Source organism: Elephantulus edwardii, unplaced genomic scaffold (assembly GCF_000299155.1).
Source record: "Elephantulus edwardii isolate Elephantulus edwardi_28Jun2011 unplaced genomic scaffold, EleEdw1.0 scaffold00109, whole genome shotgun sequence".
Classification (NCBI taxonomy): domain Eukaryota; kingdom Metazoa; phylum Chordata; class Mammalia; order Macroscelidea; family Macroscelididae; genus Elephantulus; species Elephantulus edwardii.
This window is the reverse complement of record NW_006399859.1, coordinates 7,598,668-7,612,609: the sequence shown is the minus strand read 5'-3', so window position 1 is coordinate 7,612,609 and position 13,942 is coordinate 7,598,668. Positions and strand designations below refer to the sequence as shown.

Sequence of the window (13,942 nt, the reverse complement as noted above, 5' to 3'; positions counted from 1 at the left end):
CAGAACTGGCTTTGACAAGCACTGTGGCATTTGGACAAGAACAAACTGGGAGGAGGGTAGAGAGAATAGTGCAACAAGGAATGAATGGAAACCCAAAATCTTTGTCAATGTTTATGAAAATTAATAAAATATAGAAAAAAAAACAACAAACAAACAAAGTAAAAAAAAAAACTATCTGCACTTTGACGTTCTCTTTTGTAAAAGGGAATAATATTACCATCTACTTCCTAGGGTTATTCTGAGTATAAAGGCACTTAGAATATAAACATAGAATACAAGTGCAAAGCATCACAGGGACTTGAAAATGCTAATCGTGTTGTTGGGTGCCGCTGAGTCGACCCTCCTCCAGTGGGTTTTCAAAGGCAGTGAATCACACAGAAGAGATTTCCCATCTTTTTCCTGCTAGCAGCAAGTGGATTCCAACCAAATCTCTTCAGGATTGCAGCACGGCTTATTAGTAGGCCACAAAAGCTTCCTTAATAGGAATTCTAAAAAAACTCAGTGCGGTTAAGTTGGAAATGACTCAGAGTTAACATTCTAGGGAATTTTCAGAGGCTGTAAGTTGAGTAAGAGGTTACTGCATGGGCAAAGAGATGCGCTGTCAATCCAAAGGTAGGCAGTTCAAATCCACCAGCTGGTTCAAGGGTGAAAGATGGGCAGTCTCTTCTCAGAGGACCAGTTATGAGTTGGTTCTGACTTGATGGCAATGAGCTTTATTAGTAGAACATAGTAAAAACATTGGTCTTAAAGGCCAGAAAATTTTATGACCCAAAAAAGTCTAAGCAGACAAGCTCTTAAGAAATTCAATTAATGCACACCCACGTTTATTGCGGCTTTGTTCAAAATAGCAAAGAGTTGTAAACAATCCCAAGTGCCCATCAACAAACGAATGGGTAGAGAAGCTGTGGTATATTCACACAATGGAATACTCTGCTGCATTGAAAAACAAGGAACTCATGAAATATTCTAAAAATTGGTGACCCTGGAGAACATTATGCTGAGTAAACTATCTCAGTCACAAAAGGACAAATATTGCATAGTGCCACTGTTGTAAAATGGGACTGACATTGGGGTTGAGGGGAGACTGTGAAGGAGAGGGTAAATACTATAAACTGTTTAAAAGGGATATATGATTAGGTATTATTGTCATGACAGGAGTCCAGAATGAAGGCTGAATAGTGGAGTGGACTTGGGGGGAGGTTTTGAATAACAATGAAAGAATTTTTCTTTTACTTTTCAAAGAGAAGAGTGAATTGGTATGGGGGGGGTGGGCAGGGAGAAAAGTGCAACAATGAATGAAAATCCAAAGTCTCTACAAACTTTCATTATAATTAATAAAAGAAGAAGGGAAATAAAAGGGAAACAAAACCCCAAAAACCAAAAAGACCTAACAACCTTGGCTAAAAAAAAAAAGTAAATGCAATAATTTATTTCAGAAAAAAAAAAAAAAAGAAATTCCTTTGCTCCTAAAATAAGGGAAGTAGCTCTCAAAAGGTTTTAAGGCATATGTGGGATGACTAGAGATTAAAGACCAGAAACTTAAAACAGTAAGGGCTAAATGAGTCAGGTAATGAGATAAAAGAAGGGGGAAATGTGCACATGTAGGCAGACTCTGAAACTGGAGAAGGATGCAGCCAGAGTGCTCCTTGGAGGTAAAGATGACCGAGCTTTGTCTCACATGCTTTGGGCATGTTACTAAGAGAGGCTATATTCCTTTGAGAGAGACATCGTGCTTGGAAAAGTAGAGGGTCAGCAAAAGACAGGGAGACCCTCAACCAGATGAAATGACACGGTGACTGTAACAGTGAGCTCAAGTATGTCAGAAATGATGAGGATGGCAAAGGATAGGACAGGGTTCAGATTTCTTGTTCATAGGGTTCAACTCCACAGTCCCTAACAATAGTAACAACATATTAATCATATATACTTTAAATACATGAAAGGTCCTCCATAGGTACCATGGTTAAAGTGCTTGAATGCTAATGAAAAAGTCTGTGGTTCAAACCAACCAATAATACCTTTTGAAAAAGATGAGGTAATTCACTGCCTTAGGATTTTACAGCTTTGAATTTCCTATGGGGCAGTTCTATTCTCTTATACAGTTGCCAAGACTCGAAATCGACTCAACAGCGGTGGACTAGTTTGGCTGTATAAATGATAGCCAAAGAGTGAATGGACTGAGTCTATTCTCCTGGAACAAGCGGTAAATAATCTTTTGATATTTCTTACAGATATTTTCCAACTACAGTAGCACAATTTGGGTTTCCACTCATTTGTGTGCACAGATTTCCTTTAATTACAATGGGAAAACACGTAGCTTCTTAGCTTAAGTAGGTTATTATTGCTTATCTTGCCCTATAGCCAATTCTGATGCTGCATATAGGTTCATAGTAACCTGTCATCACAATTCAATTAACACTTACCGTTTAAAGTCAAAAAGAGGCAAGGAAACTTTGCCCAAAGCTTCTGGCCCTTTTCTTTGCTTATTAGAATCAGGAGAACTTCCATTGCTCTGATTCAAAATTCCAAAAAGAGTAAGATGAAGAAGTGATTCTAATGGTAGCTGTGATATCTGGATGGGAAAAAGGATCCTAAAGTGGGGGAAATATTAATAGACACAAATTAGGTTAATTATAAAAGCTTAATTCTGTAATGAAATTTTAAACTTGGTCCTTTATTTAAGTACTTCAAATTATCAAATATCTTTACAACTAATACCTTAGTGCACTGAGGCTGATTAACTGTTAAAATTTACATAAATTCTAACAGTATAAAATTTAAAATATAGCATTTGTTCCTTATAAATTTGTTAAGTGCCTTTTACTCAAGAATTGTAGTGTCACACTCCAGTGTCATACTTTTTACTTTTTTAAAAAAAAATCTAGATGAGCATTTGTACGTGAAAATGTATGTTTGCACATGTACAATGAGACAAGAGTTTACCAATGCCTGTTTGGGGGAATTTACATAAAAAATGTCCACTCTGGGTGGGCCATAGGAAGCTATGGTGTTGAAAATGGGCATTGTGTTTTTTTTAACCTATGTGTTCTTGTGGGGGAGAAGGGGAGAGAAGGAGAGAGGGAGACTGGAGTGAGATTTTGGTGGCAAGACTCTGGTGATAGTGGTGGAGAGACTGTGGCATTGCTATGGAGAAACTATGGCAAACTTTAACCAAAGGAGACTGAGATAAAAACCACAGGTGGTATAGCACTGGTCTGTGTGTTGCTGTACAGAGGTAACTCGTGGTTGCTGTGATGCTGAAGACTGTGACAGTGATGTGCCAATCGTGGTAATGGGCACCCATGGTGGACAGTGTTGGCTGGAGCTTCCCGACTAAATCAAGCCTGGAAGCAGGAGCGGCATCCACCTCCGAAATGGCTTGCCTGCGGAAACTCTATGTATGAACAGTGCTCAGGCTGTTCGTTCACAGGGTCGCTGTGAGTCGTTCGTCTACGACTCGACGGCATCAAACAACAACAACATGTGTTGTTGTGAGGTACTGCAGAGTCAGAATCAACTCGTATCTCACCCTCTAGCAGGGTTGTCTGAGACAGTAAATGACACAGGAGGAAACTGCGCATGTTTCTCCCCCAGAGCAGCTGATGGGATTCAAATCATTTGCCCTTGGGTTGGCAGCAAAACTCCTTCCCACTGAGCAACCAGAGCTCCTTATTACCTTATCTACATTTTTCCCCTTCCTAAATACATTTTTAATATTGTTTATTTGAAAGCTATCCTGATGACACAGTGGTTAAGGATTAACCTAATAAATGAAAGGTCTGTAGTTTCAACCGACCAACTGCTATGTAGGAGAATCATATGGTCTGCTTCCATAAAGATTTACAATTCTACTCTGTCCCACAGGGACCTTATAACTCAGAATTAATCTGATGGCAATGAGTGGTGTGGTGATTACTTGAGTGCATTCACAAATATGCATTACTTTTAGAATTTAAAAACAAAATTATTTCTTAAATGAGGAATAAAAAGTTTTGTAATATCCTACCTTCTTAAATATGGAAATAATTCCCTGACTCTAAATAGAAACATTTAAAAACTATCAGTAGTTCAAAATACCATCTTAAGTATGGATTTAAGAGTAGAAGTTTTTCATGTTAATCAAGAAATATAATTAACAAATGCAGTTACAGGATAAAAATAACAATAAATGTCACATAAATAGTAGAAGTAATGCTGTAGAACATCATTTTTCTAGAAGAACTTACTGTAGGCTGTTTTATCTATAATTTAACATGTAGAAAGAATGAATAGTATATTTCTATAATTTAAGTATCAAATTTAAAAGACTATTTTAAATTTTTAAATAAGAATGTCAATCTATCCTATAGAATTCTATCTTCAAGAGACCTTCAGAAGTCAGTAAAAACTGAATTAAATTTAATGGAAATGATATATTAAAATGAAAGTTAGAATGCTTATATAAAAAAACAAATACAGGCGAGCCCTGATGGCCTAGTGGCAAGAAGCTGCACTTCAATCTCAGAGGTGTGTGGTTCGAATCCACCAGATGCTCTGCTGAAGAAGGAGGGACAATCTCTTCCTGTACCAGTAAGAAGGGATTTGACAGTACACACAAAATAATCATCATCATCATATAAAACTCAACAATAATGAAAGACTTCAAGGCAAAATTTCACTTACAGTTCATCCCATTTAATAAGATAGAAGAAATTCTTGTAAGTGCCAACCTTCTTGGATTGAATAGGTTTAAAAAGATCCTTTCCATTATGAGACAGGGAACATATCAAATAGTATTTCTCATAACTAGGAAAAGAAAGTTTAATTTCACTGCATGCTGATAACACAAATTAGTCAAATAATGGAAATACATATCGTTAAGAGTTCTTCCCCAAAATGATTATCTGAAGTAATTTGATCACTATCCATTTGATTTCTGGAAAATAACATTTTTAAGCATTGTAACCTCTATGAAAGTAGAGAAGAGGCAAAGCAAAGGTGGTAGAGAAGGTAACCTGTCCTGTGGTTAAGGCACCAGGTTAAGGGGTACCAGTAATGACAATAGATAGATAAACACATTTCTTTCCATTCTATATTCAGTTACAGTTACTAGCTTTAGATTTAACTAAATATTGTAGCTTTTCACTTCTTTTGCCTATCCTGGGTAGAAAAAACAAACATTACCTTTGCAAGCCATTTTTCTTTGTTAAGGCCCTGAAATGGGAGCTCTGGTGGCCTAGTGGGTAAGGGAGTTGTACTACCAACCAAAAGAAAGGTAGGCTGCTTGAATCCAGCATCCTCTGCAGGAGAAAGACGAGCAGTCTCCTCCTATGTGATATACAGCTTCTCATTATGCCCCTAAAGGGTCAGTTATGATTAGATTCTGACTCAGTGCACATAATAAGGAGAAGCCTTTGAAGTAAGAGTGAGCTGAAGGGACTCAGCAGTGGACCTGGGTTTTTAGAGCCATATTATTAGTGAAAGGACCTGACATATACTGAGTCAGTCCTTCCTGCCTATGAAGCAGCATTCATCCATGGAATACTGCTGTATTTTCTCAACAACAGTAATGGTAAGTGGTTAGGAACTGAGCTGCCAACTCAAAGGCAAGTGGTTTGAATGCACCAGCTGCTGCTCCATGGGAGGAAGATGGGCAATCTTCTGCATGATTTATTGCCTCTGAAAACCCACTGGAGGGTCAGCTATGAGTTTGTTCCAGCTTGGCAGCACATAACAATAGAAGCAACTATTGCCACAAGAACAAAGTTAAGTACAATCAGACTGTCTGTCTTCCAACATTTTTATTGTGAGGTGCTTTCAAGTATACTCTGACTCATAACAACAATATGTACAACAGTATTTACACCAATGTTAATGTGCAGCTCTATTCACCACTAGTTGAAAGATGAAACACTTTAAATATTCATAATAGAGACAAGGATACAGAAAATCCGGTATAAAAAATGGACTACTACTCAGCCATAAATAAAAATGAAGACTTGATGCATGCTAAAACATGGACAAACTCTGAAAACATCATGATACAAAAGGAAACATGTTGTATGATCTCACTTATATAATAGGTTGAATAGGCATGTGTCAAAAAAACAGTTTATTAGTGATTTCCAGGAACAAGTAGATACAAGAGGAAAAGAAAGACTTAAATGCTTACAGGATATTGTTTCTTCCATAGGTCATGGCTGAAGAGCATAACTAACACAATCTCACTAAATTAAATATGTGAAATAAATTACTGAAATGAAAAAATATTTTATCTCTCCTTGCTGTCAAGTTGGAACTTACTCATAGCGGTCCTCCAGCAGGTTTTCCCAGGCTATAAAATACATAAGAGATTTCCCACTTGCCTTCCACAAAGCCTGTTGGTGGATTCAAACAGCCAGAAAAGAGTGGCCTTTTGAATTAGTAGCACAACTCTAGCCTACATCCAACAGAGCTCCCTAGATGTATACTGACTGAAAACAAATAAACAAACAAAACAAAACAAAAAACCCACCCCAATATCAACCTATATTCTTACTTGCTGCTCGGTTTACATATTTAATCCTTTTGTTCAAATATCCAATCTATTAAATATAATTTTAAATATATTTCACATCTAATCACATTAAAGGATGTTAAGTCCAAATCCTTACATCCTCCAATGTAATTAGATTGGCAGCACCATGAGAGATGGAGAAGAGATTGTTAACAATTAACAGCTTGCTGAGCTCCACAATCAACCCTCTTCTAACACTAGCAGTCAGGAAATCAAAAGATGAATTGCACTGGGGAAATCCACTGTCAGGGCTCTCTCCAGAGTGCTGAAAAGCAACGATGTCAGTCTAGAGATTAAGGTGTGACTAATCTAGGCCATGGTCTTTGCAATTACTTGTTATGCTTCAGAGAGTTGGACAATGACTAAGGAAGACAGAAGAGGAATCGATGCCTTTGAATTGTGGTGCTGGAGAAGAGTCTTGAGCATACCACAGACCACCAAAGCAAACAGGTTTGTCTTGGAGAAGGTGAAATCAAGATTCTCCTTGAAGGCTAGGTAGGATTTTCTCACATACTTTGGGTACATAACCAGGAGGGACTGACCGATCCTCGGGGAAGGACATCATGTTCTGAAGGGTGGAGGGACAGCATAGGAGAGGAAGACCCCAGATGAGATGGATTGATACAGTAACTAGGGCAGATGGGAGTGTCAGAGTCAGTGAGAATGGCTCAGGACAGAGCAGGCTTCAGAGCTGTTGTATGTAGGGTCGCAGGCAACTCGAAGGCACACAACAATCACATTGGTTCAAAAAACTTATCTATTTGGTTTCTTTTTAAAATCTTGTTCCATTTCTCCTATTTACTCTGGAGTTTTACTAACTTTCTTATCATTTATAGTTTTTTGTATTTTATTCTACTGGGTATTTGCTCCCCTTTCTAAGTGTCTCTAAATGTATTTGTGCTTGGACAGTAGCAGTGACTAGAGAAGTAAAAGACACCATTACCACAGGCAGGGTACTCACTTACTCATTGCTGTCAAGTTGGAACTGATTCATAGATGACCCTCCAGCTGGTTTCTGGAGGCTGTAAATCGCAAAGGAAGAAACTACTCATCTTTCTCCTTTGAGAGAACAGCAGTGTATCTATCTATCTATCTATCATCTATATAAAAATCTACATATCTATAAATAGGTATTTTGCTAAACCAGGGACCTTTTTATTTTCTTTTTTGCTGCCTTGTTTATTGCTATATTTTTACGTCCTAAGAAATCATCCACCGTTATTGTTAGGTGCTGCTGAATCAACTATAATTAAAAGCAATCCTGTGAACAACAAATATGAACCCTGGCCTATCCTGTGTTATCCTCATAATCCCCTTCATGCCAAGCCTATTATTGTAGTCACTGTGTGAATTCATATTCTTGAGGGTCTTCCTTTCTTTTGTTGACTCTCTAGATCTTTCCCAGCATGATGCTTCCCCCCCCCCACCCCAAGGACTGGCCCCTCCTGACAAGAAGCCCAAAGTATGTGAGATGAAGTTGTACCATGCATGCCTCTAAGGAACCCTCTGGTTCCACTTACTCCAAAACAGATTTATTTGTTCTTTTGGCAGTCCACAGGGAATTCCAGTGGCCTAGTGGGCAAGAAATTGCAATATCAGCTCAGAGGCAAGTGGTTCAAATCTTTGAGCTACTTGGACAGAAAAAGAATGGCAATCTCCTCAAATGTAATTTACAGCATCTGGGGCAACTACGAGTTGGTTCCAAAATTATGGCAATGATTGTTTTGAGTTTTGGCGGTCCATGGAATATTCAATCTCATGAAGCCTTATAGTCCGTGTTCAGTAAATACTTATTAAATCAATTCACATACTACTAGTAGGTCATATTATTACTTTTGGTTTTTCTTTTTAAACTAAAGCCCAACTGAAGCAGAATTCCATTTTGGTAGCTATCACTTGATGAGGTTTTATCTTATTTTTTAATGTTAAGTGACTATGAAACTAGTAAACATTCATTTCACACTAGTAAACTGTAAGTAAGTTCAAAGAGGCACACATTTACTACGTCTTTATGCACTGACGTAAGACTAAAATTAAAAAAAGAAAACTTATACTAAGACTCCAGAGAAGAATTAATGATCTTGTCATCTTCAATGCCTAGAAGTAAAAAAAGCCTGAAGACCACTAAGCAGGATGGGGTGGGGGAAAAGTCTTATAGTCTAGCCTTGTTGAAGGTTTTCAAATTACTCTGGTATTCATTATAACATCTGCTCTTATAAATGTCAACAAACATTTTCCTGCCCTTTCTTGTATGCAATGACATTTTTCCTGGAATAGTTTCTAACATTTCTATAATTCTTATGAAAACAAGATAGTGATTTATGCACCATCTACTTAAATACCAAGAAAACAGTAGTTGCTGACATTTTTACAAGATTAGATAAAGTCTGTGCTTTTTTTTTTTAACTGGTACGTACTTTGATACCCAGTTACTTGAAATTCCATGTGCAGCAAAGACAGTAAACTGGAGTTGGTCTGTTGTGGTCCAAGTTTCCTTGATATTGCTACTTTGAGCACAACCTGAAGGACTCCTATCAGAATTTGCATGTAGTCTGAGAAGATCATAAACTGCTACAGTTAATTGGTCCATGCTTGTTTGAACAGGATTTTCTGAATTTAATGAACCTAAATTTAAAGAAAACGTTAATGTAATTATCTGAAAACAGCAACAACTATTGCTAAAATTTAAAGAACTTAGAGACATACCCTTTGTTGAGCTCTTGCTAGTTTCTCCTCCAGATAATGAAGTCATCTGCATATACATAAACAAATTAGTCAGAAATAACTGAAAATGGCTGCCTATAACTGCAATAATGTTGCTAAACTCTACATCAAATAAACCATTCCTTGTGTAAACTTTCAAAAGTGCCTGCAAAAGTAATGAAATAGAATAGTAATGAACAGAAAGTGAAAACTTGAAACCAAAGGGAGGGAAAAAGATAGTGTCAATAAAATCATAAAGTAATCTGAAAATTACCGTACAATGTCACAGAATCACAATAAAATCTTCTTCTTCACTTAGCCTATTAATAATATTAATTTAAAACCCAGAGGTAACAAATATCTTACATTAGTTGTTCTACTGTACCTAAGACACAAATACTCAATGAAGCAAAACCCTATTTACTACAACCTGGGGATTCAAAAGCTCTTATAAAATATATAAATGAGTTCCCCATCCATATGATTTTTAATCCAGAAAGGAGTGAAATTAACAGAAGTCTCAAAGTAATTTAATGGATGATATTTTTTCACTTCTAAAAATAAACACATACTCTAGAAATAAAAAATAGATCCAAATCTTTATATACCAAATGGAAAGGTTTGCTGTGAGAATTAAGACGATGAATTGCCTTTCTTCACATTTATTATAGCTTATGAGATCCACTTTCTCATCCTTCTAATTAAAGCAAGAAAAATGTCTATGAACGGAGTTAACTAAATTTCTAAAACTGAGAGAAGAGTTAATTTATTAAAAATAATAGTATAATATCAAGAGAAGTCCTAACCTGGCTGCTTAAAGACAATAGTCATTACTCTGGAAACATGGGGGTTTTTTCAGCTGGCAGGTATCATGGTGGTGGTGGTTGTTGTTACGTGCCATCGAGTCGTTTGCGACTCATAGCGACCCTATGTACAAGGGCCCTAAACGCCGGTCTATCCTGTGCCAACCTCGCTGTCTCAAACACATTCATTCCCACACTCCACTCACAGAATCAATCCACCTCATCGAGGGTCTTCCTTTCCTGCGCCATCCCTCCACTCTCCCAAACATGATATCCCTCTCCAAGGACCAGTCCCTCCTTGCAACATGTCCAAAGTTTGTCAGATGAAGCTTCAGAATCCTTGACTCCAGGGAACATTCTGGCTTCACCCTCTCCAGGACAAACCTGTTTGTTCTCCTAGTAGTCCATGGTATATTCAACACTCTTCTCCAGCATGACATCTCAAAGGCATCAATTCTCTTTCTATCATCCCTAGTCACTGTCCAACTCTCCGATGCGTAGCACATAATTGCAAAGACTATAGCCTGAGTCTCCAGCCTGATATCATTGCACTTCAGTACTCTTGAGAGGTCCCTCACAGCTGACTTTCCCAATGCAATTCGTCACCTGATTTCCTGACTGCTGTTATCAAGAGTGTTGACTATGGAGCCAAGCAAACTAAAACTGTTAACTATCTCAATCTCTTCACCATACATAGAAAGCAGAATTTCCCACAATGACAAAAGAGTCATTTCTATCCCAATGGACAAATGGTACTTACTACTCTCCAGGTCACACATTGCCGCACACTTTTAAATTGACGACCGTGCTTTGAAACACATTTTTACCATCATTTGCGGCAATGTGTTAAGCTCACTACCTGCCTTAAACTCAAGTTTTCAGTACTACCTTTAAAGTCAACTCATTTATTTTAGAGTTCCTCCTCTACACACAATGGATAAAGGAATCCACTTTATCACTGTCAACCTTCACAAAATCTTCCAGCAAGCCCATCTACTCTTTGGAATTCCCTACCCACCAAACAACAGATCAACTCAAAAGTGAAAGCCCAAGTTAAAATGATGAATTTTGTCCAACATATCATAAATTTTCCAGCTTGGGAGGTAGATGTTCACTTAAGTACATATTTTTAAGTAAAAAGACACTAATTACTAAAAAAATACTCACATTAGCACTTTTACTCCTTGGAAGATTAACGGCTCTCTTTAGCTTCTTTACCGATTCTGTAATGGCAGGCGTCTCCACACCATTTAAAGCACTGCAGATTTTCCTTACAGCTTTAATCACTTGATCTACTGCTCGGTGTTGGTTCTTTAAAAATAAAAAGTAAATAAAAATTGGTAAATCACCAAGTTATGCCAAGAAATCTGGAGGACAACCACCTGGCCAACTGACTGTAAGAGAACTGCATTTGTTCTCATTCCAAAGAAAGGTGATCCAACAGAGTGTGGAAATTATCAAATACTATCACTGATATCACATTCAAGAAAGATTCTGCTGAAGATTATCCAAAAACAACTGGAATAGCACATCAACAAAAACTGCCTGAAGTGTAGGCTGGGTTTAGAAGAGGCCATGGTACTAGGGTTTTATAGCTAATGTCAGATGGATCTTGGCTAAAAGCAAAGAATGCAGTAGGAGGGTTTAACTGTGTTTCATTGACTTTACAAAGGTATTTATGTAAATAACAAGAAACTATGGCTGCCTCTAAGAATGAGAATCCCAGAACACTTGAATGTGCTTATGCGAAACCTATACTTGGATCAGGAGGCAGTCGTAAGAACAGAGCAAGGAAACACTGCATGGTTCAAAACTGGGAAGGGTGTGCACCAAGGAGGTGCCCTATCACCATATGTTTTCAATCTATATGCAGAAAAGATGATCTGGGAGGCTATGAGGAGAAATGTGGTATCAAGATTGAAAGTAGATTCATTAGCAATTTGCGTTATGTAGATGATACAACTCTGCTCGCTGAAACTGAGGAGGACCTGAAGCACTTGTTGCAGAAGGTCATGGACTGTAGCCTTCAATAGTGGATTGAAGCTCAACATCAAGAAACAAAGATTCTCACCACTGGTTCGAATGGTAGCATTATGATGATGGTGAAGAGATTGAGATTGTCAACAGATTCAGTTTGCTTGGCTCTACAAGCAACACTCTTGGTACCAGCAGCCAGGAAATTAAAAGACAAATTGCATTTAGAAAGTCTGCTGTCAGAGACCTCCCCAAAGTACTGATGAACAACAATGCCAGTCTGGAGACTACGGTGCATCTGATACAGGCCAGGGTCTTAGCAATTATTTGCTATGCATCAGAAAGCTGGACAATGACTAGGGATGATAGGAGAATTGATGCCTTTGAGCTGTGGTGCTGGAGAAGAGTACTGAATATAACATGGACTGTTAGGAGAACAAACAAGTTTGTCCTGGAGAGGGTGAAGCCAGGCTGCTCCTTGGAGGCAAGGATTCTGAAGCTTCATCTGACATACTTTAGACATGTTGCAAGGCAGGATCTGTCCTTGGAGAGGGATGTCATGCTTGGGAGGGTGGAGGGACAGCGTAAATGAGGAAGACCCTTGATGAGATGGATTGATTCAGTGACTGGGATAATGGGGGTAGGTGTTATCAGAGACAGTAAGACTGGCACATATGGAGCAGGGTTTAGGACTGTTGTATATAGCATCACCATGAGTTGCAGGTGGCTCGATAGCACATAACAACAACAAAAACTGAATTTTAAAGATCAATTTATGAAATTAAGTCAGATATCAGACATTTAGATATGGCTACAAACAAGTATCCTTTACTATTTTGTGACTTAAAAAAAAAAAACCAAACAAACCCATCTAACAACAATAACTTTGGAATCAAAAGAATGAGAAAGAATTTGTTGTCATCTTTAATGTGTCACAGCTAAGTTTCTTATGTTTTCAAGCTTTTTTTTCCCCCCACCTGGAGTCCTTGAAGATTGTTACCGTTGGTGTTATTAAGATTTATCATCTAACAGATTTGTTAGGGTAGCTCTCAGAGCTGATCATTATGACAGTGTTCTCAACTACATTTGGGGCCCTTTCAATATGTGCATTTGTTTTCCTACTCCCAGAAACGATCTTGAAATACAGCTTTAAATATCAGTACTGAAAAAACAAACAAAAAAACCCCCCAAAACCATAGCTTTTTAGTTAAACAGTTTACTTTGAAGGGAGAGAAAGGCAATGCCTCATTAAATTTCACTTTGCCTAATACAACTTTTACATGCAAATGTTATTAATTTCACATTAAAATCAGAAATAAAAATTTACTACAATCTAGTACAAGAATAAGCTAGTAAAATTTAGTAAAAGAATTACTAAATAACAACCAAAAGGGAATTATTTGTTTTATGAACATCTGGAACCAGTTCCTCCTTAAAAACATCAATGCTGCTTCTACGAATATGGCACTGTTAGTGAAGAAGGAAGCCCCTGCCCCTCTCAAAACTGAAGCCAAAGCAAAGGCATTAAAGGCCAAGAAGACAGTCCGGAAGGACATCCATAGTCACAAAAAAAAAACAAACAAACAAACAAAAAAGATGATTCACACGTCACCCATCTTCCGGCGGCCCAAGACACTAAGACTCTGAAGGGAGCCCAAATACTCTTGGAAGAGCGCCCTCAGGAGAAACAAGTTTGACCACTAAGCCAGCATCAAGTTTCTCCTGACCAGTGAGTCAGCCATGAAGAAGATAGAAGCCAACAAGCACCAAATCAAACAAGCTGTAAAGAAGCTCTGTGACACTGATATGGCTAAGGTCAGCAATCTGATTAGGCCTGATGGAGAGAAGGCAGCTTAGATTCAACTTGCTCCTGACTATCTATAATACTTTAGATGTTGCCAACAAAATTGAGATCATCTAAACCAAG

At 37.9% G+C, this 13,942-nt stretch overlaps 1 protein-coding gene across 1 annotated transcript in view; it reads right to left on the bottom strand.

Annotated features, from left to right (window-relative positions):
- PIK3C2A (phosphatidylinositol-4-phosphate 3-kinase, catalytic subunit type 2 alpha) overlaps positions 1–13,942 on the bottom strand; it is a 94,311-nt gene that overhangs the window by 44,305 nt on the left and 36,064 nt on the right. Inside the window, exons 8-12 of the mRNA XM_006892078.1 lie at positions 11,209–11,352; positions 9,242–9,287; positions 8,953–9,160; positions 4,663–4,785; positions 2,424–2,591 (exon numbers count right to left, since the gene is read on the bottom strand). Coding sequence (XP_006892140.1) covers positions 2,424–2,591; positions 4,663–4,785; positions 8,953–9,160; positions 9,242–9,287; positions 11,209–11,352 — 689 coding nt within the window. The remainder of the gene's footprint in view (positions 1–2,423; positions 2,592–4,662; positions 4,786–8,952; positions 9,161–9,241; positions 9,288–11,208; positions 11,353–13,942) is intronic.